Source organism: Antennarius striatus, chromosome 23 (assembly GCF_040054535.1).
Source record: "Antennarius striatus isolate MH-2024 chromosome 23, ASM4005453v1, whole genome shotgun sequence".
Lineage (NCBI taxonomy): Eukaryota > Metazoa > Chordata > Actinopteri > Lophiiformes > Antennariidae > Antennarius > Antennarius striatus.
Genome location: NC_090798.1, coordinates 9858173 through 9881836, shown reverse-complemented (window position 1 = coordinate 9881836; position 23664 = coordinate 9858173). Strand labels below are relative to the sequence as shown.

Below are 23664 nucleotides of genomic sequence, written 5' to 3'. Positions count from 1 at the left end.
TCCATTATCAAGTATGAATGAGGTGTGAAAGAATAATGGATCCAATGTAAAAGCGACTTTGAGTGTCCAGAAAAGCGCTATATAAATCCAATTATCTAATCACTGTATTGTTTTTATTTTTACTAATACTACTATTACTACGACTATTACCACTGCTAATACTACAACTGCTATTACTACTACTACCACTATTACTACTACTAATCCTTCTACTTATTCCTCTACTATTACTTCTACTATTACCACGACCATTACTACTACTACTACTACTATTACTACTATTACTACTACTTTTACTATCACTATTACTACTATTACTACTACTACTTACACTACTATTACTACTACTATTACCACTACCACTACTATTACTACTACTACTGCTACTACTATTACTACTAAACAACTACTAGTAGTAGTAGTAGTAGTACTAGTAGTACTAGTACTACTACAGTAATACTATTATTACTACAGTACTACAAGTGGTAAGTATTTTCCGTGTATCAGGAGTACTTTCCGGTGTGTATGCAGTACTGGTACTCTGTCAGCACCCAGAGTGAGACCTCTGTCTGTGATCCAGCTCTGAGGCGGGAGATGGGCGGGGGGGGGCGCATTGCGGGACCGGGCGGGGCTTTTCCGTCACGGGGACGCGCCCGCATTTTCACGCACACACCGCCGCGCGGCCAGGCCACGGGCCAGCCCCCCCTCCCTCCTCTATCTCCCTTTCTCTCTTTTTTCTACTCTTTACCTCACACCTCCGGTAAAACTCTCCGTTAACGCTCCGGGTGCCCCCCTCCCCCCTCAGCCCGGGACCAGAACAGGCCCAGCGGAACCCCGGCCCAACTAGCACCGGAGACCCGCTGTGATTGTTGCTCCGCCTCGGGCCTCGACTTCCTCCCCTCTCGTTCTTTTTCTAACTTTTCCTATCGTCGGTGACCGGACCGTGACGTTAGCACCGAGTCTGCCGCCGCCGTCCACCGGACGAGGAGTTTCCAGGCGGGGGAAACTTTTCCTGAGCGTGTGTGACAGCAGCGCCCCCACCCAACTCCCTGAGCGCCCCGGTACCGACAGGCCCGGGCTGCCGCTGCCAGCAACACCGGGACCGGTGTCAGAGCGTCGGCCCGGCTGAAGACCCACCGCCGTCCCGGTTCACCTCGTTCAATCCCCTGAACAGAGTGATGGACACCGACTGACCGGAGCAGCGCGTGGCTCCCACGAGACTCCCGTTTCCTCCGCTCCTGTAGAGGTGAGTCGTCCGGTACCGACCACCAACAGAAAGTAGTTCTGGTTCAACACCGGTTACATTTCTGATCCGACGGTAATTTAACGGCGATTCATGGTGGATCTAAGTACAGTTCATTATTTTTGTAAATTCATTATTTAAATGTGTATGAAAGTAAACAACCGTCAAACAAATAAATAATGTTGATAAATGAAACACTTCCAAAACACGTGTTTGTTTACTTGACCCCCAGTTTATTGGACAAAAACTTTATTGACAATAAACAATTAAATAAATAAAATTAATTAGGCGTGAAATAAAAACATCACTCATCGATAATCATGATTATCACTTCTGATTTGTTGTTAATAGTTTAAATACAAACAAACAACTGTTCCTCATTTACTCCCGTCATCAAACTTTATTTATAATTTCTTCATGAAGAATTCTGGTTGAGCTGATGATGTCATCGTCTTGTCTGTGTCTGATTGGTCAGGTCTGATTCCACAGGTGAGGGAATTCCAGTGTGTCAATCTTAGTTTGTTTCCCTTCACCTGATGAGAAAGAGCTAAAGATAACTTTAGCAAAGATATAAAATATGACTGAAACAGGAAGTAAATTTCAAATCCAACCCAAAACCACCACTAATGCTAAACTCTGAGCTAGCAGCTAACTTTGTTTCAAGCATCGCTGTGAGCGTGAGCTAGTTAGCGTTCCAAACATGCATGACAAGCTTTCTGTCAGGTAGTTAACATTCCGCTATCTTGTCAGGAAAAACGTGGAAATGAATCACACAAACAAATTTAGGGAATTTTAAAAACAGGAAATACAATTTTTGTTTTTTTGTTTTTTTTTACAGTTTAAACGTTAAAGATGCTACAATGCTAACAAAGACAGAAAAATGTCATTAACACAGAACTTTAAATCCCTTCATGAATCAGTCAGTGAATCATTAATAATTGGTGGTTATTTTCTACTTCCTGTGTGGATAGCTTGCTAGCTACATGTTAGCATTGCTTTACTTCCTGTCTGACCGTATGCATACATTTGGCCTGTTGAGTTTTACCCCGAGTGAAGTTCATCTCTGTTCATGTCTGCATTGCTAAAGTTAGCCTGTGTGGCTAAAGGCATCTCAGCAATGTGTGTGTGTGTGTGTGTGTGTGTGTGTGTGTGTGTGAGTGTGAGTGTGTGTGTGTGTATTTTTAGCTGCATGTTGTTTGGATCCTGCTCTGATGTCATGAAGCAACTTCACTAACTTAGCATGAAATAACCTATCATCTCTACCTATGTGTGTGTGTGTGTGTGTGTGTGTGTGTGTGTGTGTGTGTGTGTGTGTGTGTGTGTGTGTGTGCTGGACAACAAGACCTTTGTGAGTCTATCAGATCATTGATTATTGACTCAGACTCTGCTCAGAGACGGGACGGACATTAGTCCCCTTCTCAGCCAATCAGAGCGTTGCTTGGCTGCTGTGATGTCATCAGGAAGGAAGCGTGAGGGCCCGGCGTCTGGGAACAACAGCGGTAAACAAACATGGCGTCTGTAATGTCAGCAGCGAGAGCAGACGGATGGATTGTGATCCCCGTGTTTCCTGCCATACTCAAAAGATGTCACATGATCGCGGTCACATGACCGGGAAGTCGACCGTCAAACAAATTCAAGTGTTCTTCACACGCGGACCAGCTGATGTTTACCATCATCATCACTCAACAGTGTCAAATGTTGATCAGCAACGTGTTCACTGATCAATAATCAATCAACCACAACTGCTGAGTCATGTTTGGGTCTGTGATTACTGATTACAGGCAAACTCATCATATTCTACATTCAGTTGATCACTCAGTGAGTTTGAATGATCAGCTAATCAATAAGAAGTTAACTTTGGACCCATCGGTTCTTCAGGTGTTCTTTCCTGCTTCGCCTCTAGAACCATGTTAACAGTTCTGTTAACATGGTTCTAGAACCGCCCACAGGGGAGGGGCCAAAATGTGGACAGGAATGTGACAGTGGTCCGGTTTAGAGATAGCAACAATTCAACGAGCCAGCAGCAAGAGCTAGCAGCAACAAAACTTCAGTAGCACCAAAGTTAGTGTCATCCAGCCGTCTGGATAAGATCAAACTCCAAGTCTTTTCGTGTCACATGACCTCAAAGTAAAGACAAACAGAAGCCATGTTCAGAACATTTCATCAGCTGTGTCACCGTGACAACAGCCCCTCCCCCTACAGCCACAAGCCACATCCTTCCAATCAGAAGCTGCCTGAAAATCATCACGTCTTCAGGCTCCAGAGGTCCCGTGTTAGCTTCTGTGCACACACTGCGTCGCTAACAGGATATGCTCGCAGCTTTAAACAACAACTGTTAGGGTTCTTTAGCATGAACAGCTCGCGTTGATCTGTGGAGCTAGCCTCCATGTTGACACGGTGTGTTTGAGTTTCACCAGCAGGTTCAGCTGCACCTGCTAACAGCTAACCGCTATCAGCTGATGACCGCTGCGGCATCAGGTAACGTGTTTTTGAACCTGTTGTGTTGCTGCAGTTTCTTCACTGGGGGGTTCTGGGAGTTTCTGTCTGATGGCGTCTTTTTGGACAGCTGGTTAGCTTCGCTAACAGAAGTGCTACAGCTAGCTGAGCCAGTTTAACCAGTAGACACGTGTGTGTGAGAGTGTGTGTGTGTGTGTGTGTGTCCTCTACCTCGTCCCTGTTTTGTTTACACATTAAACAAGTGTGTGTGGGTAACCAGTGTGCGTGTGAGGGTTTTCCTGGTTCTACCTTGTGTCACATCAGATGTGTCTCTGCGATCTGATTAGTCAGTGATGACGTCATCGGTCACTGAGCAGAAACCAATCAGAAGCCGTGGTTATAGCCCTTTAGCCACGTAGCTTCACTTCCTGCCAGTCGTCTGTGTGGTGGGCGTAGTCACCGCCCTGACAGGTGAACCAACAGGACACACATCCAGTGGCATCACTGGGAACTCGATGACATGTGACCTCAGAGGTCACCTCTCTTCTTCCCTTGTCCCATCCTCTAGTTGGCGGGACAGTAAAGAAGATGTGGAGCTATGTGGGTGGGGCCGGAAACAGATCACATGTTCACCCACCTCCTCCATGCCAGCCAGGGTCACATGATCACCGATTTCTGATTGATCATCAATCAGATACAAATTTTAATGTCACACAAACCAGCTGATCTCACACACACACACACACAAACACACACACACACAAACACACACACACACACACACACACACACAAGGACACACACTCAGGTCTGGGCATTCGACATTGAGAGACAATAGATAAAGACAGAAAAGAGAGACAGAGGTGAAAAAGAAGCAGCTGTGGTTACCATGGCAACAGGGAAACATAACAGGGGAAAGGAATGTAGAGCGAGGGAGGAAATAAAGAGAAACACGAAAGAGAGGAGAGAGGAAAGAATGAAGGAGGTTCGGAGAACGACAGGAAACAGTGAAGAGAAAGAAAAGAGAGGGAAAAAGATGAAGGTAAGAAGCAGAGAAACAGGAAGGGAAAATGTGAAAGGCTGTAAAGGAGAGGGGGCGTGGCTAAACCAGTTAGGAGAGGGAGGAAAAGAATGCAAGAACGGAGGGATGTAGCTGCAGAAGAATGAAAGGAAAGAGAAAACCAACTGAGTGGAAAAATGAAGAGAGGAAGGAGAGGAAGACAAGATGAAGGGAGGAAGCTGACCAAACCTAAAGGATTTCAACTGAACCCTCCTGACTTCCCATAATGCACCTGGCCAGCTGCTCTTTTGATTAACAGTGTCCCTCTTTTCAGGTGAGGTGGGCGGAGCTCAGTTATGGCGGGGGCGTCGGTCAAGGTGGCGGTGCGGGTCCGTCCGTTCAATTCCCGGGAGACGGGACGCAACGCCAAGTGTGTGATCCAGATGCAGGGGAACACCACCTGTAAGGCCACGCCCACCAAGCGCTGCTAGCAGTTAGCATGTAGCCTGGCTGTTGGGGCGCTAATGACAGCATTGTGTTCCAGGTATCTCCAACCCCAAGCAGTCCAAAGATGGAGGCAAGAGCTTCACCTTTGACCACTCCTACTGGTCGCACACGGCGGTGAGCACACATACGTCACGTGGCAGTCAGGTACGGCGCTAAGCTAACAGGCTAACGACATTTGTGTGTTCCTGCAGGCCGACGACCCCGCCTTCGCTTCTCAGAGGCAGGTGTACCTGGACATCGGAGAGGAGATGCTGCTGCACGCCTTCGAAGGTATAGCCCCTGACCCCTGGCCAAAGCTAACAATAACAGGATGCTCACTAGTCTGTGACATCACACGATTTTAAGAGCTGCGATATTCCTCAGCCCAACGTTGTTTTTGTTGTTTCCTAGGATACAACGTGTGTATTTTTGCGTACGGACAGACGGGGGCGGGGAAAAGCTACACCATGATGGGCAAGCAGGAACCTGGACAGGAAGGGATCATCCCACAGGTACACCGCGACCGAGACACATCCTAACAACCACTTCCTGTTTCAGTCACATGACTGGTTACACCTTTAGCTGACGCTACCCCCAGAGCAGCGATGACATCACCAGATGAACTAGCTAAGCTAAAGCTAGCAGTAACAAGCTGGCCTTCTGGGCTAGAAGGGAAGTCAGTCGATTTCCTGTTTGTCGTTCAGATGCTAACGTTTGATTGGCTGCCGAGATCACATCTGTTTGGAGACTGAAACCAGGTTCTAAATGTATCGCTGATTGTTGGTCTGTTCCTGGTTCTGCTCAGCTGTGTGAGGACCTGTTCCAGAGGACCGGGGAGAACCTGGACGCGGACCTGACTTACTCAGTGGAGGTGAGCACCCTGTGGCCCCGTCCTCCAGATAGACTCGCCTTCCAAGCGGACCTGTCCCCACCGCTTTGAATTGGTTCCTCTTCCAGGTGTCCTACATGGAGATCTACTGCGAGCGGGTCCGGGACCTGTTGAACCCAAAGTCTCAGGGCACCCTGCGGGTGCGGGAGCATCCCATCCTGGGCCCCTACGTGGAGGACCTGTCCAAACTGGCTGTGACCGGATTCCCGGACATCCGGGACCTGATGGATGCTGGGAACAAGGCCAGGTCAGCCTCTGGATGCTGTGTGGTGTTTAGAATGGTCTGACGAGGGCTCTGGACCCCCTGTAGGAGGGACCCCGTCCTGTGTGGACGGATCCACCTCACCTGATTGGTTGCTGATTGCAGGACGGTTGCAGCCACCAACATGAACGAGACCTCATCCCGGTCGCACGCCGTATTCACCATCGTCTTCACCCAGAAACGACGGGACCAGATGACAGGGCTGGACACGGAGAAGGTATGCCCCGCCCACCGTATGCACCGCCCACCATGGCTCCTGGGGGTCTGACCGGTCATCAAACTGTGTCTTCAGGTCAGCAAGATCAGTCTGGTGGACCTGGCCGGCAGCGAGCGGGCCGATTCGTCGGGCGCAAAGGGCACCCGCCTGAAGGTCAGAGGTCATCCTTGGGTGGTGATGTCATCATGTTGTGTTCTGTTGTTGATGTTTACTGTGATTTTCTGCAGGAAGGAGCAAACATTAATAAATCTCTGACCACGCTGGGGAAGGTCATCTCCGCTCTGGCTGAAATGGTACAACGTCACATGCTGCCACACTGATTCTGGACAAGACCGGACAGGATTGAACCAGACTTAACCATACTGGACCAGATTGGACTGGACTGAACTGGACTGGACTGAACTGGACTGGATTGAACCAGGCTGGACCAAACTGAACTGAACTGGGCAGTTCTTGTGTCTCTGCAGCAAAGCAGCAAGAAGAGGAGAAGCGACTTCATTCCCTACAGGGACTCTGTTCTCACCTGGCTGCTGAAGGAGAACCTGGGTATGTAGCGTTAGCATTAGCAGTAGCAATAACAGTTTATCCAATCAGCTGCTTGATGACGAGATGATGTCACACCTTTTAATCCATTTAGATTACAGTCAGATTATAATAGATTACATCGCACTACTGAGTACACCAACCTGGTCTTGGTTTCAGGAGGGAACTCTCGGACGGCCATGATAGCCGCTCTCAGTCCTGCTGACATCAACTATGAAGAAACCCTGAGCACCTTGAGGTCAGCCCCGCCCCCGATGGGGTCAGAACCCGTTTCAGGCGCGATTGCCTGTCAGTCTCACCTGGCTGCGTGTTTCAGGTATGCTGACCGCGCCAAGCAGATCCGCTGCAATGCCATCATCAACGAGGACCCCAACGCCAAACTGATCCGAGAGCTGAAGTCTGAGGTGGAGCGTCTGAGGAACCTGCTGTTCTCCCAAGGCTTGCAGGAGCTGCTGGACCACACCGGTACACACACACACACACACACACACGGGTGACACACACATGTGGTATACACACTTTACACACACAGGTTACACACACACGTACCATATCACGGTACACACACTGCGTCGCAATACACACACTATATCACGGTACACACACATGCTCTGTATCCCAAGTTCAAGATCATGTTACTGTATGACTGGTTTAACATGTTGTCCTGTACATACTGTAACTTGCAGTATAATACTACACACATGTTTTAGTGTACCAGTGTATCAATGTTTTAGTGTACTCCTAGTGAAGAATGTAGTTTCTCTATATTTGCAAATTTGCGCAGGTTGTAGCCTGTTAGCTTGTGTTAGCATGAGCAGCAGTGTGTTCAATCGTCTATTACTGGTGTTAGTTACTTTAGCATGGCATGTCTGGTATGTGTGTGTGTGTGTGTGTGTGTGGATATTTACATGCTGTTCTTTGCATACCAACATATCACACTCATAACATGCAACCTGACTCTGTGTCTATAGCCATCAACAATGGTCCCACTGGTTGCACAGGTCCCACTGGTGTAGCCGGAGGCTCCTCCCCTCTGCAGCTGGTGCTTGCAGCCAATGGCGTAACACCTCAGAATGGCTCCACCCCTCCAGGTGACTGTGCGTCTGTTGGAACGTGACTAATGTCACGCCGTGTCTGTAAACGCCTCCTCTTCCTCTCCAGGCGACGAACCCGCCCACGTCCTGATGGAGGACAGCGAGGAGATGACAGATGTCACGGAGACCATCAGTAAAGAGGAGGCGGCGGAGAGGCTGCTGGTAGGACCACCGTCACATCTCCCAGGATGCAACTGGCTTCGGGCGCCGACTCACCAATGTTTGTCACTCCTGCAGGAGACAGAGAAGATCATCGCCGAGCTGAATGAGACGTGGGAGGAGAAGCTGAGAAAGACCGAGTCCATCCGGCTGGAGAGGTGGGAAGTCCACAACTCCCAAGATGCATTTCAGCTATGACTCCCAAGATGCATTTAGGCTGGAAATCCAGTTCCGCACACGCAGTGATGCTAATGACCTAAAGCCGCTTTAACTTTTCATTTTCCTGCTCCACGCAAGCAGCAGCCATGGCTCAGGGGTGCTGTATTTGTTTTAATTAGTGGGAAAAGCTGACCAATCAGGATTGCAATATTAAACAGGGCCAAAGGCGAGTGCCCTATGATGAGCTTGCGTCTGGTCCGGGGTGTACGTTGCCTCTCGCCTGTAGTCAGGGATGGGATGCCGCCCATCTCCATAGAGATGATGGACAGAGGGATGGAGGATAAAGATCAAATGAAACCTCTGTGTCTCTCTCTGTCTCTCGCCCAGAGAGTCTCTGCTGGTGGAGATGGGCGTATCCATCAAAGAGGATGGGGGAACGCTGGGCGTCTTCTCTCCTAAAGGGGTAAGTTGTTTCTCATTGGTTGAACTTGTCTATTGTCCTCATGACCGTTGACATCAGGTGAGTGCTGCCACCTGCTGGTCATTCTGGGTAATTGATGTTCTAACCTGACCCCTTGCAGACGCCTCACCTGGTCAACCTGAACGAGGACCCATTGATGTCCGAGTGTCTGCTGTACTACATCAAGGAGGGCGTCACCAGGTCAGCCTCTGTCTGCTCCTGATTGGTTAGTCAGTGAGGAGACGTTGGCGTGACCTTTAACAAATGTGTGACTGTCTCCGTGTCTCAGGGTGGGGCAACAGGATGTGGACATCAAACTGTCGGGTCACTTCATCAAAGAGATCCACTGTGTGTTTGTCAGCGAGACCAACGAGCAGGGCGAAGGTGAGACATGCCTGCCCCGCCTTCATGCTCCACCTCCTTAGGTTCATGTCACGCCACGGAGATGCCGTTATAACACCATCGTAATGCTAGCAGACCCTTCAGGGTCCTCAACCTTTAGCACACCATCTATCGTCCCCAAGAGTTAGCAGGCTATCTGTAGCGTCCTCAACCGTTAGCACGCTATGCGTAGCATACTGTTGGGTAACAATTTACTGTTAGCTGCTATCTGTAGCATACTTCCAGGTACCAGTTTACCGTTAGCATGCTATCTGCTCACGGTTTTTTTCATGGACATAAGTGACGCTCTCTTCTCTCTCTAAAAGCTGCCAGGAAATCTGTCAGGTATCCCTCCAATAGTCCATGTTTATTACTTCACACACACACACACACTGCTGTGTGTAACAGCTGCTTTCTGGTTGTGTGCAGTGGTCGTCACACTGGAGCCACTAATCGGAGCAGAGACCTACGTCAACGGGAAGCAGATCACCGACGCCGTCATCCTCAAACAGGGTAAGAATAACAGGGCGGAGTCTGTTCACACCTGGCAGCATCACCTGGTGACCGAGGCTAGTGTACAGCTGTTGCCTCCTTCCGTTGCTAGGTAACCGCATCGTGATGGGGAAGAACCACGTGTTCCGGTTCAACCACCCGGAGCAGGCGCGCCTGGAGCGAGAGCGCAGCGCCACCAGCGACCAGCAGGGAGAGCCAGAGGACTGGAACTACGCTCAGAGGGAGCTGCTGGAGAAACAAGGCATCGACATCAAGCTGGAGATGGAGAAGAGGTGAAGAAGAAGAAGAAACAGGAAGCAGCTTCAGTAGTACTGTCACTATCAGCAGTGAACAACAAATACTTGTCTGGAGCGGTTTCAGAGTTTATGTCAGAGAATGACTCACAAAAAATACACACAGATACACCACTACTACCACCAGTATTGTCACTACTACCACTAGTACTATTACTACTATCACTAGTACTATCACTATCATCACTAGTACTGTCACTATTATCACTTGTACTGTCACTACTATCAGTAGTACTATCAATACTACCACTAGTACTGTCACGTCTATCACTAGTACTATCATTACTATCATTAGTGCTATCACTACTATCACTGTTGCTATTATCACTAGTCTTATCACTATCAGTAGTACTATCAGTACTTCTATTGCAATTATCACTAATACTACTACTATCAGGACAATGATGAGTGCTACTGACCACTGTCGGACAAATAGAGGATTATCTTATCTCATCTTTGTGCTTCTTCTTCAGTGTGTAATAGTACTGTAGTACCAGCCTGAGGTGCGGCCAACTGTGGGTTGGACTGAAGTACACCACACAGATGATTGAACCTTTCAGCCGTCCTGAACATCACTGTTGCTTCTTGATAGAACAGTCCTCTGTGTGATTGGCTGATTAGTGTATTGATCCATTGGCTAATTGGTGGGTTTCCATTGCAGACTTCAGGACATGGAGGTTCAGTACCGTAAGGAGAAGGAGGAGGCAGATCTGCTGCTGGAGCAACACAGGCTGGTGGGTTCCTGTAGGACCGCCTCTCAGTGGTCCTCTGATCAGTAATCAATAATCAGTGCGAATGTGTTCAATGATCAGTGTGAGTTCAGATGGGTGGGTTCCTGTGGGACTGCTTCTCAGTGGTACCTCTGATCAATAATCAGTGTGTGTTCAGTATGCAGACAGCGACAGTGGAGACGACTCGGACAAACGCTCCTGTGAAGAAAGCTGGAGGCTGATTTCCTCCCTGAGAGAGAAGCTGCCTGCGAACAAGGTGAGGACACTTGTACTAGTACACACTACACTAATTAGTATACTATTGTGGGTACACTACATGTACTAGTATACACTACATCTACAAGTATACTTCCGTTAGTACACTTGATGTACTAGTATACTTCTATTAGTACACTACATGTACTAGTACACACCACAAGTACTGGTATACTTTTTTTAGTACGGTACATGTACTGGTATACACTACATGCACGAGTATACATGAAATCTTGGTTTTCGAACGCTTTACACATCGAACAAATCGGAATTAGACCAAAAAATTCACAATTTTTTTGTCTTAGAAATCGAACAAAATTCGGAAGTCGAACGCGAAACAAACGCCTTTTTGGGGCAAAGGTGGCTCAGTGGTATAGCGGGTTGTCCAGTGATTAAAGATTGGCGGTTCGCCACCAAGCGCGAGAAAAGTCGAGAGAAAACGTGACGGTAATGTGCTTTTTATTTTAATTTACTGTATTCAATAGTTTTTCACTTCATTTGCGTTCCATTCCCTATGGTACGAGTTACGGTACTGTAAACTTCTGTCCAAAAGACGACTGTAACTCCTAACCTTACGCTAACCTGATTACATCAATGTTTTTTTATTTTTTTATTGTGTTTGCTTCTTTCTTTTACATTTCTTTGACATATATAAATGACATTATGAAATAACATTATGTTGAAAAAAGGTTGTTTTGTAGCGTCTTGGAATGGATTAAGACCATTTACAATGTTTGTAATGAGAAAAATGTATTTGAAATTTGAACAAAATCAATATTCGAACAGCCTTCTGGAACAAATTGTGGTCGGAAACCGAAGTTTGCCTGTACTTCTGTTAGTACACTACATGCACTAGTATACACTACATGTTCTAGTATGCGTTGTTATAATTTTGTTAGTACGCTACATGTACTAGTATGGACTATGTGTACTAGTATACACAACATGTACTAATGTACTTCTGTTAGCACATACATGTACTAGTATACACATGTACTAGTATACTTCTGTTTGTATACTTGATGTAGTAATATACTTACATTAGTACACTATATGTACTAGTATACACAACATGTACTGGTATACACTTGTTAGTACAGCACATGTACTAGTATACATTACATGTACTAGTATACACTACATGTACTAGTACACCCCCTCTGTGTGCAGGTGCAGTCCATCGTGAAGCGCTGTGGCCTCCCCAGCAGTGGGAAGAGGAGGGAGCCTCTCCGGGTCTACCAGATCCCCCAGAGGAGGAGGATCAGCAAGGACCCCAAGAGGGTCACCATGGAAGACCTCCGCATGCAGGCCGTCAAGGAGATCTGCTACGAGGTTAGCATAACAGGCTGCTGACTGCACCTACGTGTGGGCGGAGCAGCGTTAGCAGCATAGATCCAGTTAGCAGCGTCCAGCCGATAGATGCTGTCTGTAACCACTTCATCTCCGGCGCCCCCCCAGGTGGCGCTGGGAGACTTCCGTCACTCCCGTCAGGAGATCGAAGCGCTGTCCATCGTCAAGATGAAGGAGCTCTGCCGCATGTACGCCAAGAAGGACGCCAGCGAGAGGGAGAGCTGGCGGGCGGTGGCGCAGGACGTCTGCGACACGGTGGGCATCGGAGAGGAGAGGAGCCCCCCCACCGAGGAGGGCGGAGACACAGTGGAGGGAGGGCAGAAGAAGAACGTGTACGACCTGAAGGCCCACATCGACAAACTGACCGATATTTTGGAGGTAAGTTGTGGGTGGGGCTTTCTGGCACCGCGGAAGGGGCATCCGGACATGGTGGGAGGGGCTTCCTTGTGCCGTGGTTAAACATGTGCGACGTCATAGGAAGTGAAGCTGCAGAACAACATGAAGGACGAGGAGATCAAGTCTCTGAGGGACAGGATGGTCAAGATGGAGAGCATCATCCCCGTCCAGGTAGGTCCACCTGCCACTTCCTGCTCCGCCCCCCTGGCGACCGCGCCTTGAACCCTCTCTGATTTCCTGTGGGTTTCAGGATGAAGACGGCGACGACGGGTCGCCCCAGAGTGAAGGCGGGGTGGACGATGGCACCTTGCCCCCAGAGCACCGGGTGAAGAAGCTGATGAATGAGGACCCGGCGTTCAGGAGAGGGCGCCTCCGCTGGCTGAAGCAGGAACAGCAACGCATCCTCAACCTGCAGCAACAGAACATCGCAAAGAAGCTCCGAGGCCAGAACCAGAACGCGGGTCAGCGGCGCCGCCTCTGGTCAAACGGTGGGGGCGGTAACGTCTCTAGTCTGACCAGTGTCCTCTGTCCCCCCCTGCAGGTCAGAACTCACCCGTCATCCCCGTGCATCTCCCCGGCACCGGTCGCTTCATCCCGCCCCAGGAATGCAAGCTCAAGTTCCCTTTCAAAAGTAACCCCGCCCACCGGTTGTCATGGGGACCAGCCAGCGCCGCCCTGCAGGCTCTGGGCCTGGGAGACGTGGGAGGAAACGGAACCGAGCAGAAGGACGAGGGGGGAGGAGGTGAAGCAGTGGATGGTAAAACGTCTCCCTCCCCACCTCCTCCGCTCCTGCCCCTCCCCTCCCAGGCTCCACCCCCTCGTATGCGCAGCCCAAGCCCCCATCGCGGCTGGCAGCAGCGGAACCAGGGTGGGTTCTACCAGAACCAGCCCCATCGTCATCGCCGCAACTCCCTTGATGGCTCCACCCACCCCAATGGAGGCGTGGCCAATCACCAGGGTCGCCCTCGACAGAGGAGGGGGCCGTCGCCCACGCCAGCGGGCGAGAGAGGAGGGGGGCGCGACCGAGACGGAGGCTTCCATTTCAACCAGCACCAGCAGTTCCAACCCTACCCCTTCTTCAACCCCCACAATGCACCATTCCAGCCGGCACCCTACCCAAACTACCACAGCTTGCCCCGCCCAGGTGCTCCTCCTCTTGACATGATGTTGGGGGTGGGGCCAGCACCAGGTGGGTGGGGCTTTACCACGCCACCCAGGATGAGACGACAGTTCAGCGCACCAGACCTCAAGAACAAGGACATGCCCATGTGACCTCTGACCCTGTGCAGGGAGCTCTGATTGGCTGTGTATGTGTGTGTGTGTGTGTGTCTGTGTGTGTGTGTGTGTGTGTGTGCGCACGCACAGCTTCCTCATAGCATTTATGTTAGCATGGGTTAGCCGTTAGCATACCAATGCTGTTTTAAGAAGTGGGTTATTTTATATTTAGCAGTTTGTCAACCAGGAAGAAGTTGATGATTTAATTTTATTGATCACTGATATTAAAGCTAAAGGCTAAAGGGTTAGCTCCTGTAGCTAGTTACTGTTAACTGATGTCTTCTTGTATGTAGGGATGTTTTTTTCTGGGGAGGATGGACGTTACTACTTTAGTTTTAGCTCAACTGTTAGCTTAACTATCTGTTAGCTATCTTAAGTTTGCCTGTGCTTGTCAGCTTGAGTAGCTATTTAGCTTACCAGGCTAATATGTGACGTGGTTGTACGCAAGCCCAAGGTTTTGGGAAGTTCAAAGTATTAGCCTAGCGTAGCGTAGCTAGTCAGGGTGGCGTTCACATTGGATCTGTTTCAGTTTTACTTCACAGTACTGTTAGCGCCCTCTAGCGGACAAACAAATTCCCTTAAAGGGATACTTCCTGGTTGGGTGAACTGTCCCTTTAAGACCGGTTTAACCTTTTATTTATTGATTTATTGGGATCTTTGTCCTCTGAGCTGAAGCTCGTAGTTTCCTTCTCTCCCACGCCACTTGAATGAGGCCGTGAGGAGAGCTGCAAACCAAAGAAAGCTGCTGTGGCGCCTCCTGCTGGAGAGACACTGCTGTACAGGAAGTGACGACGTGTTGTGTGTATATTTGAGGTGTTCCTGACTTTATGATCGCGAATCTATTTAAGACGTGAAACCTTCACTGTCTCTGGCAATCATGGGAAATGTAGGACGTGACGCCTCGTTTATGAATACTGACTTATTTATCTGACGTGGTAGGAGTAGCAACATGAAGGGTGGTGGTGCATGTAGGGCTGTGGAGCAAGGATCTCTGGGAAATGTAGTGTGAGACGGGTGACAGGAAGTAGTAGAAAAAGAAGATGCCATGAAAGATTCTGGGAGGATTTATATTTATGTCTGCAGAAGAGGAGGAGGAATCTGTCGCTGCCTTCAGGTGACATGAAGAAGTTGGACGTTGTGGCTTTGAAGTGTTTGTGGCTGTAGGGACTGATTTGATTGGCTGGTGGTGTGGGCGTGGTTCTTTTCCTGTTGTGTTTAAAGCACGTCTGAAATGTGGGAACCCGTGAAGCCCGCCACAGCGTTCCAACTTCCACGACAACTCGAAGGCAGCTTCTGTTTTTAATTGTGAAGCGACTGACAATGCGTTTACTGTCAGGAGGAGCTGGCAATAGTGCTCAAGCCCCGCCCACACAGAGCAAGGCCTTGTGGGAGTTGATGAGTGAAGCGCATTTGTCCAAATTTCACTATGATGATGATGACAAAAAGAATTGTGATTGGTCAGAGAAGCATGACATCAGCAGAATGTGTTCTCTGGAATCAACCAATCACAGGACAATCTAAACCTGCTGCCGCCGGGGGTGATGGAAAATACGTGTTTCCTTCTTTTAGCCTTGGCTTTTGATTGGCTGTTGTTTTTTTCTTCTTTGTGTATCACATATTTTAACCCCGCCTTTTTTGTGATGTCATCATTGCTATTATTAACATATATATTGTGTTTGTTGTTGGTTTTGTTTGAATGCTGCTAAAGAGAGCGTTGCCACCCTCCTACGACTGAGTATGTGTGTGTGTCTGTGTGTGTGTGTGTGTCTGTGTGTGTGTGTGTGTGTGTGTGTGTGCGTCTAGGTGTGTGTCTGGGTTAATCTAGAATTATAATCTGAATTTTCTGTTTCACTTTAGTTAATTGTTCTGTTTAGATGTGTGTGTTTTTTTTTGAAGTCGAGGAGTTTGGGGAGAGGGGAGGGGTGACATTTAAATGACAGTCTGAACTCCAAAATATTGTGACTGGCTCCGCCCATTCCCTCCAACTCGGCTCCAATCATCAGAACATGGACTTACCATTGGAACACATGGACGTGATGATGTCACTGTGCCACCCTCCTCCTATTGGCCGAAAGCCCTTCAGGTGTTTTCTGTTTGAGGAACATTTCTGGAGACGTGATGCAATAAAGTTAGACTAGAACCAAACCTGTGTCCTGTTTGATTCATGGCTACGATGCTAATGGCTACAAGCTAACAGCTGCAGGACATGCAGGAAACATGACGGGCGGGGTCTAGTATCAGCCTATCACGCTTCCTGCTTCAGCAGCTGCCAAACGTTTCCAGTGTTGCATCTCAATCTGACGGTCAGAATGAAGCTCTTCATCGTCCTCGTCCTCCTCCACCATGTTGCCATGGCGACGGCGGTGGTGGGCTGCCTCAGTGACCAGGACAAGGACCACCGTCCGAGGGAAAACTGCACGGCGGCCGGCTACAGCGACATCCCGTCCGGGTTGGACCTGGCAACTAAGGTAACATCACAAAAAGTCACCGTGCAAGACAGGAAGTAATCTGATTACTATTAGTCAGTGGAGTGGGATCCACGCAGCTCGACAACAGGCATTTAACGGTTTAAAGCGTGACCCTGAACGGCCTGTTAATACCAGCTCAGGGCTGAACCGGATCCTGATTGGCACATTTGATAGGAAGTGACCACAGACAAACAGACTTCCTGTTTGACACTGATAAGACAGGAAGTGGCCCTCAGCGTTCTTTTTATACTCTTTCCTAAGGTTCTGTTGTTCCCGAGCAACCAGTTCTCCAGGCTGTCCTGGTCCTCCTTCCAGATCTTCCCGGAGATCTACGAGGTGGACCTCACCAGCAACCAGGTGTGTGTTGGTACTGGACCCACGTGGACCCAGAACTGGGTGTTGACAGTCAGGTAAACCTCTGTGTGTCCAGGTCCCAGAGGTGGCCCCCAGCGGCGGCCCCCTGCTGCCCACTCTCAGCGTCCTGCGGCTGGGGGCCAACCTGCTGACAGCCCTCCCTGACGGTTCCTTCTCTGCCTGCCCGGGTCTGACCGAACTCTACCTGGACAGGAACGCCATCCACGCCCTGAGTGACCATGCATTCTCTGGACTCAGCAGGCTGGAGGTCAGTGTGAGGGGGCGGGGCCACAGGCAGCAAACATCCAATCAGGATGAAGGATGCAGGTCACTGGTGGTTAGTGGTTGACCAGAGGGATATGGGTTCTTCACACCTGCTCGTTTGTTACCAAAGTAGGCTCTCCTCTGATTGACTGTTCTACTCTTCAGATCCTGGATCTGTCGTCCAATCACATCAAAGTGCTTCCTCAGCTCATGCTCCACCCCCTACCTGCCATTGAAACCCTGTTTCTGGAGAACAACATGGTGAGTTGAACACAATCCACTCCGATCCATTAAGACCCACTGTGGTTGGATTCGGCACTAAAAGGGACCTGGACACAAAGAGGTGGAGTCCTTCAGACTCACCTAAGTGGAGGAAACGGCCTCTGTGATTGGCTCTGATGGTGCTTCCTGTTAGCTTGTTACTACGTGAAGAATTCATGTCTTGTTCTATTCAGATCCAAGAGATGCCAGATGATTGGTTCAGCCAAAAGGAGGAGGTGCCATACCTCTACCTCTCAGCCAATCCCTGGTCCTGCTCCTGCTCCCTCCTCTACTTGAGGCGCTACCTCGAGGACTACGAATTCAATTTCTATGTCCGGGAAGGTCCCATCATCAGGAGCAACGTGGAGAGTGTGGTGAGTCAGCCAATAGGAGGCCTCAGGTGTCAGTCAATAGGTTGTCTCAGGCACCCGCCAATAGGAGGTCACGAGTGCGAGCCAATAGGATGGGGTTGTTTGGACACTTGAAAAAGATTCTCAACTGTTAGCTTCATTTAGCTTATCATGACGTAATTTAAAATTCAGTTTTGTTTTTGCTTCTACCATGAAGTATACCGAAGACAGAATCCCGCCCTGAGCGGGCCCACAGTGGCCACGCCTTAATGTTACTTTAGCGTGCTAGCTATCAGAATAGCTATTCATGGCTGGATAAGTAATAACAGATGGATGAGAGAAAACAGGCCTAGCTCACAAACATCTAGCTGCTAACAAAAACATGTAGCTGCTAGCAAACATGTAGTTGCTAACAAACATATAGCTGCTAGCAAATATGTAGCTGCTTGGAGCCGGCTCCAAACTCGTCGTCATGACAACATCTCCGAGTTGATCCGGTGCTGATGGCTGCTCTGGTGTTCTGGTCCAGGAGTGCTCCTCCCCCCCAGATCGTAAAGGTACGCCGGTGATCAGCCTGGAGAACATCGAGCTGTGTCCACCGACGGATACGACCCACCAGCGAGGAGACTCCAGCCAACCGACCAGAACCACCACCTCTACCATCAGACCGTCAAGTCAACAATCCGCTATCTTGACAACCCCTTTTCCAACAAAAACTACCATGACAACTGCTATGCCATCAAAACGTACCGTGACCTTTGAATCTGAACCTTCAGTCTCAATGGGGGGAGGAGAGAAGGGGCAAGTAACGCGCTACAGCGTGATTCTGAGGGAGGAGCGAGGGGAGGAGCCAGAAGGCAGAGAGGAGCGGGATTGGGTGGTCGGGAGATGGGAGGTGACACAAAGGGGATGCAAGGAGGAGGACAAAGCAGCTGGGGGTCGTGGCTGACATGTTGCTTACCCAACATGCCGTGGGGAGTGACCATGCCACCTGAGCGTGAGACGGATCATTAGCATCACAGAGAACATGCAGAGAGTTTAGCTTGTAGTATGTCTCCGCCCCTTTCTGTGGGTGTGGCTTTTTCATATAGACTAATGCAAAAATTAATCTGAACTTTGAGTTTGTGTGTTTCATTATTTGCTCTGCTTTCACTGATTAAGTGAAATACTGATTGATCAATCCAGTCATTGTCTGTTCACCTACTAAATAAAGACAGCAGAAAGTGTTCACACCCTCAGTTTGTCAGTTATTTTCTTGTTAGAGGAGTTTTTATGGGTAGAATAAAAACACCCACGGCCAATCCAGCCCTTCAGGTGCAGTCCTGCGGTGGAGCAGCGTGTCTGTCAGCCACTGAGAATGAAGGATAAAAACATCTTTCACACATGTCAAACTTCTGCATCTTCTCGTTAGGGATCCTCCTCATCCTCATTATGTTTGACATTGTACAGAAAATATCAAGTGGACGTTAGACTGTTCAGTTGTTTTATCGCCAACATAGTGCTCTTTTCACACACATAAATGTGCTCTCATTTATATCAAGTTCTTTAAATAAGAAAATATATTTGTACGTTTTAATGTGTTTGTTACCAGGGAGAAGTTGATGATTTAATTTTATTGATCACTGATATTAAAGCTAAAGGCTAAAGGGTTAGCTGACAGTCTGAACTCCAAAACATTGTGATTGGCTCCGCCCATGCCCTCCAACTCTGCTCCAATCATCAGAACATGGACTTACCATTGGAACACATGGACGTGATAACGTCACTGTGCCACCCTCCTCCTATTGGCAGAAAGCCCTTCAGGTGTTTTTTGTCTGTTTGAGGAACGTTTCTGGAGACGTGATGCAATAAAGTTAGACTAGAACCAAACCTGTGTCCTGTTTGATTCATGGCTACGATGCTAACGGCCACAAGCGAACAGCTGCAGGACATGCAGCAAGCACGACAGGCGGGGTCTAATTTCAGCCTATCACGCTTCCTGCTTCAGCAGCTGCCAAACGTTTCCAGCGTCGCATCTCGACCCGACGGTCAGAATGAAGCTCTTCATCGTCCTCGTCCTCCTCCACCACGTTGCCATGGCGACGGCGGTGGTGGGCTGCCTCAGTGACCGGGACAAGGACCACCGTCCGAGGGAAAACTGCTCGGCGGCCGGCTACAGCGACATCCCGTCCGGGTTGGACCTGGCAACTAAGGTAACATCACAAGAAGTCACCGTGCAAGACAGGAAGTAATCTGATTACTATTAGTCAGTGGAGTGGGATCCACGCAGCTCGACAACAGGCATTTAACGGTTTAAAGCGTGACCCTGAACGGCCTGTTAATACCAGCTCAGGGCTGAACCGGATCCTGATTGACTGTCGCGTTTGATAGGAGGTGACCACAGTCACAAAAACTTCCTGTTTGACACTGATAAGACAGGAAGTGGCCCTCAGCGTTCTTTTTATACTCTTTCCTAAGGTTCTGTTGTTCCCGAGCAACCAGTTCTCCAGGCTGTCCTGGTCCTCCTTCCAGATCTTCCCGGAGATCTACGAGGTGGACCTCACCAGCAACCAGGTGTGTGTCGGTACCTGACCCTCATGGACCCAGAACTGGGTGTTGACAGTCAGGTAAAACTCTGTGTGTTCAGGTCCCAGAGGTGGCCCCCAGCGGCGGCCCCCTGCTGCCCACTCTCAGCGTCCTGCGGCTGGGGGCCAACCTGCTGACAGCCCTCCCTGACGGTTCCTTCTCTGCCTGTCCGGGTCTGACCGAACTTTACCTGGACAGGAACGCCATCCACGCCCTGAGTGACCATGCATTCTCTGGACTCAGCAGGCTGGAGGTCAGTGTGAGGGGGCGGAGCCACAGGCAGCAAACATCCAATCAGGATGAAGGATGCAGGTCACCGGTGGTTAGTGGTTGACCAGAGGGATATGGGTTCTTCACACCTGCTCGTCTGTTACCAAAGTAGGCTCTCCTCTGATTGACTGTTCTACTTTTCAGATCCTGGATCTGTCGTCCAATCACATCAAAGTGCTTCCTCAGCTCATGCTCCACCCCCTACCTGCCATTGAAACCCTATTTCTGGAGAACAACATGGTGAGTTGAACACAATCCACTCCGATCCATTAAGACCCACTGTAGTTGGATTCGGCCCTAAAAGGGACCTGAACACAAAGAGGTGGAGTCCTTCAGACTCACCTAAGTGGAGGAAACGGCCTCTGTGATTGGCTCTGATGGTGCTTCCTGTTAGCTTGTTACTACGTGAAGAATTCATGTCTTGTTCTATTCAGATCCAAGAGATGCCAGATGATTGGTTCAGCCAAAAGGAGGAGGTGCCATACCTCTACCTCTCAGCCAATCCCTGGTCCTGCTCCTGCTCCCTCCTCTACTTGAGGCGCTACCTGGATGACAACGAACTCAACGTCTATGTCCGGGACGGTCCCATCATCAGGAGCGACGTGGAGAGTGTGGTGAGTCAGCCAATGGGAGGCCTCAGGCGTCAGTCAATAGGAAGTCTCAGGCGCCCGCCAATAGGAGGCCTCAGGCACCTGCCAATAGGAGGCCCCAGGTGCCGACCAATAAGAGGCCTCAAGTGCCAGCCAAGAGGATGGGGTTGTTTGGACTCGTGAAAAAAATTCTCAACTGTTAGCTTCATTTAGGGCCCACCCCGTCCTGGGTGGGCCTTAACCTTACGTTACCATGCTAGCTATCAGCATAGCTATTCACGGCTGGATCAGTTATAACAGATGGATGAGAGAAAACAGGCCTAGCGAACAAACATCTATCTGCTAACCAAAACATGCTGCTAGCAAACGTGTAGTTGCTAACAAGACCTAGCTTCCCCGAGCGGGCTCCAAACCCGTTGTCATGACAACATCCCCGAGTTGATCCCGTGCTGACTGCTGCTCTGGTGTTCTGGTCCAGGAGTGCTCCTCCCCCCCAGATCATGAAGGAACGCCGGTGATCAACCTGGAGGACGTCGACCTGTGTCCACCGACGGATACGACCCACCAGCGAGGAGACTCCAACCAACCGACCAGAACCACCACCTCTACCATCAGACCGTCAAGTCAACAATCCGCTATCTTGACAACCCCTATGCCAACAACTACCATGACAACCGCATTGCCAACAAGAACTACCATGACAACCGCAATGCCAACAACAACTACCATGACAACCGCAATGCCAACAACAACTACCATGACAACCGCAATGCCAACAATAACTACCATGACAACCGCAATGCCAACAACAGCTACCATGACAACCGCAATGCCAACAACAGCTACCATGACAACCTCTATGCCAACTCACGCTACCATGACATCAACAGCTTCTATGACAACAACTGCTTTGGCAAAAGCTATGGCAACAAAAACTACCATGACAACCACTATGCCTACAACTACCATGACAACTGCTATGCCAACAAAAAGTACCGTGACAACTGAATTTGAACCTTCAATCTCGACCCCCAAAGCCCACATCGTCACGACAACCACAGCGCTCCAGTGGCAGGTGAACGATGACCATCAGAGTGGTGAACTCACCGCCAGCGTCGGAGCGGGGGGGTTCTGTGTGTGGCTCTTTGCCGGGTGTGTGTTGTTGTGCATGGCGACGGTGGTGTGTATCCTAGCAACTATAGCGAGGCTGGTCATATTGTACAGGAGACAGTATAGGCCGCTAAAAACAATGCTGATGAGGCGAAGACGAAACGGCAGTAGAAGGGGGTGGGTCAGCGGGAAGGAAGATGTGGACGGGGCTATGATGGCGTGGTATCGCTCCGTTCTGTACATACACAGAGACGGAGGAGGAGAAAGAAGAGACGGCGCTCCGGAGGGGGAGGAGAAAGAGAGGGTGGAGAGAGAGAGGGTGGAGGGGGGCGTATACAAGAAGACGATGTTCCGTCTTTTCAGCAGAGAGGAGGAGCTAGAGGGATGGAGGGATGTAATGGAGGAGTGTAAAACCGATGGGGGAAGGAGAGAAGGGACTAGAACGCGCTACAGCGTGATTCTGAGGGAGGAGCGAGGGGAGGAGCCAGAAGACAGAGAGGAGCGGGATTGGGTGGTCGGGGGATGGGAGGTGACACGCGGGAGAGGCAGGGAGGAGCCCCGAAGCAGCTGGGGGGAGTGGCTGACGCGTTACTTACCCAGCATGCCATGGGGAGTGACCATGCCACCTGAGAGTGAGACGGATCATTAGTATTACAGAGCACATGCAGAGAGTTTAGCTTGTAGCATGTCTCCGCCCCTTTCTGTGGGTGTGGATTTTCATATCGACTAATGCAAAAATTAATATGAAGTTTGAGGTTTGTTTGTGTGTGTGTGTGTGTGTGTGTGTGTGTGTGTGTGTGTGTCAAAATACAGTTTCATTATTTGCTCAGCTTTCATTGATTAAGTGAAATACTGATTGATCAATACAGTCATTCTCTGTTCACCTACTAAATAAAGACAGCAGAAAGTGTTCACACCCTCAGTTTGACAGTTCTTTTAGTGTAAGAGGAGTTTTTTTGTGTCAAAAACACACACGGCCAATCCAGCCCTTCAGGTGCAGTCCTGCGGGGAAGAAGCGCACTTGTCAGCCACCAAGAATGAAGGATAAACATCTTTCTCACAGGTCAGACTTCTGCATCTTCTCGTTAGGGATCCTCCTTATCCTCATTATGTTTGACATTATACAGTAAATACCGGTATTAAGTGGACGTTCAACTGTTCAGTTGTCTTATTGCCAACATAGTGCTCTTTTCACACACATAAATGTGCTCTCATCTATATCAAGTTCTTTAAATAAGAAAATATATTTTTATGTTCTAATGTTATTTGAAAAACCCCCAGTAAATCAGC

The 23664-nt window shown here is 49.4% G+C and overlaps 3 protein-coding genes across 5 annotated transcripts; all 3 read left to right on the top strand.

Annotated features, from left to right (window-relative positions):
* The first annotated feature begins 657 nt into the window (after positions 1-657).
* On the top strand, positions 658-16287 carry kif1ca (kinesin family member 1C, a). Of its 3 annotated transcripts, none has more exons than XM_068307618.1 (28): positions 658-1246; positions 5014-5141; positions 5224-5300; positions 5378-5456; positions 5577-5677; positions 5971-6036; positions 6123-6301; positions 6422-6533; positions 6609-6686; positions 6761-6826; positions 7001-7079; positions 7236-7314; positions 7393-7541; positions 8078-8167; positions 8238-8332; positions 8408-8487; positions 8876-8951; positions 9070-9149; positions 9238-9332; positions 9759-9842; positions 9934-10114; positions 10797-10869; positions 11024-11122; positions 12292-12453; positions 12580-12849; positions 12949-13038; positions 13118-13328; positions 13409-16287. In XM_068307618.1, the coding sequence occupies exons 2-28, from the start codon at positions 5036-5038 to the stop codon at positions 14137-14139; spliced, it is 3588 nt and encodes a 1195-aa protein (XP_068163719.1). In that variant the 5' UTR covers positions 658-1246; positions 5014-5035; the 3' UTR covers positions 14140-16287. The 3 variants fall into 3 exon arrangements, with proteins under 3 accessions (XP_068163719.1, XP_068163717.1, XP_068163718.1); XM_068307616.1 differs by having other exon boundaries at positions 8048-8167; XM_068307617.1 differs by lacking the exon at positions 658-1246 and adding an exon at positions 3522-3721 and having other exon boundaries at positions 8048-8167.
* A 104-nt stretch (positions 16288-16391) lies between these two features.
* On the top strand, positions 16392-19708 carry LOC137590175 (platelet glycoprotein Ib alpha chain-like). The gene is made up of 6 exons (XM_068307619.1): positions 16392-16610; positions 16872-16967; positions 17041-17232; positions 17394-17489; positions 17684-17863; positions 18369-19708. The coding sequence occupies exons 1-6, from the start codon at positions 16452-16454 to the stop codon at positions 18786-18788; spliced, it is 1143 nt and encodes a 380-aa protein (XP_068163720.1). The 5' UTR covers positions 16392-16451; the 3' UTR covers positions 18789-19708.
* Positions 19709-19848: 140 nt separating this feature from the next.
* LOC137590614 (platelet glycoprotein Ib alpha chain-like) lies at positions 19849-23290 on the top strand. Its single transcript, XM_068308290.1, has 6 exons — positions 19849-20031; positions 20297-20392; positions 20466-20657; positions 20819-20914; positions 21109-21288; positions 21743-23290. Exons 1-6 carry the CDS (start codon positions 19873-19875, stop codon positions 23021-23023), a joined length of 2004 nt encoding a protein of 667 aa, XP_068164391.1. The 5' UTR covers positions 19849-19872; the 3' UTR covers positions 23024-23290.
* Positions 23291-23664: the final 374 nt, after the last annotated feature.

Bases quoted from the DNA above. Each gene is read 5' to 3' on its own strand.
- LOC137590175 (XM_068307619.1), top strand. From the start codon at position 16,452: ATGAAGCTCTTCATCGTCCTCGTCCTCCTCCACCATGTTGCCATGGCG. The intron at 16,611-16,871 runs GTAACATCACAA...CTCTTTCCTAAG, and splicing joins GGTTGGACCTGGCAACTAAG to GTTCTGTTGTTCCCGAGCAA. The intron at 17,864-18,368 runs GTGAGTCAGCCA...GTTCTGGTCCAG, and splicing joins GGAGCAACGTGGAGAGTGTG to GAGTGCTCCTCCCCCCCAGA.
- kif1ca (XM_068307616.1), top strand. From the start codon at position 5,036: ATGGCGGGGGCGTCGGTCAAGGTGGCGGTGCGGGTCCGTCCGTTCAAT. The intron at 5,457-5,576 runs GTATAGCCCCTG...GTTGTTTCCTAG, and splicing joins GCTGCTGCACGCCTTCGAAG to GATACAACGTGTGTATTTTT. The intron at 13,329-13,408 runs GTCAGCGGCGCC...CCCCCCCTGCAG, and splicing joins AGGCCAGAACCAGAACGCGG to GTCAGAACTCACCCGTCATC.
- LOC137590614 (XM_068308290.1), top strand. From the start codon at position 19,873: ATGAAGCTCTTCATCGTCCTCGTCCTCCTCCACCACGTTGCCATGGCG. The intron at 20,915-21,108 runs GTGAGTTGAACA...TGTTCTATTCAG, and splicing joins TATTTCTGGAGAACAACATG to ATCCAAGAGATGCCAGATGA. The intron at 21,289-21,742 runs GTGAGTCAGCCA...GTTCTGGTCCAG, and splicing joins GGAGCGACGTGGAGAGTGTG to GAGTGCTCCTCCCCCCCAGA.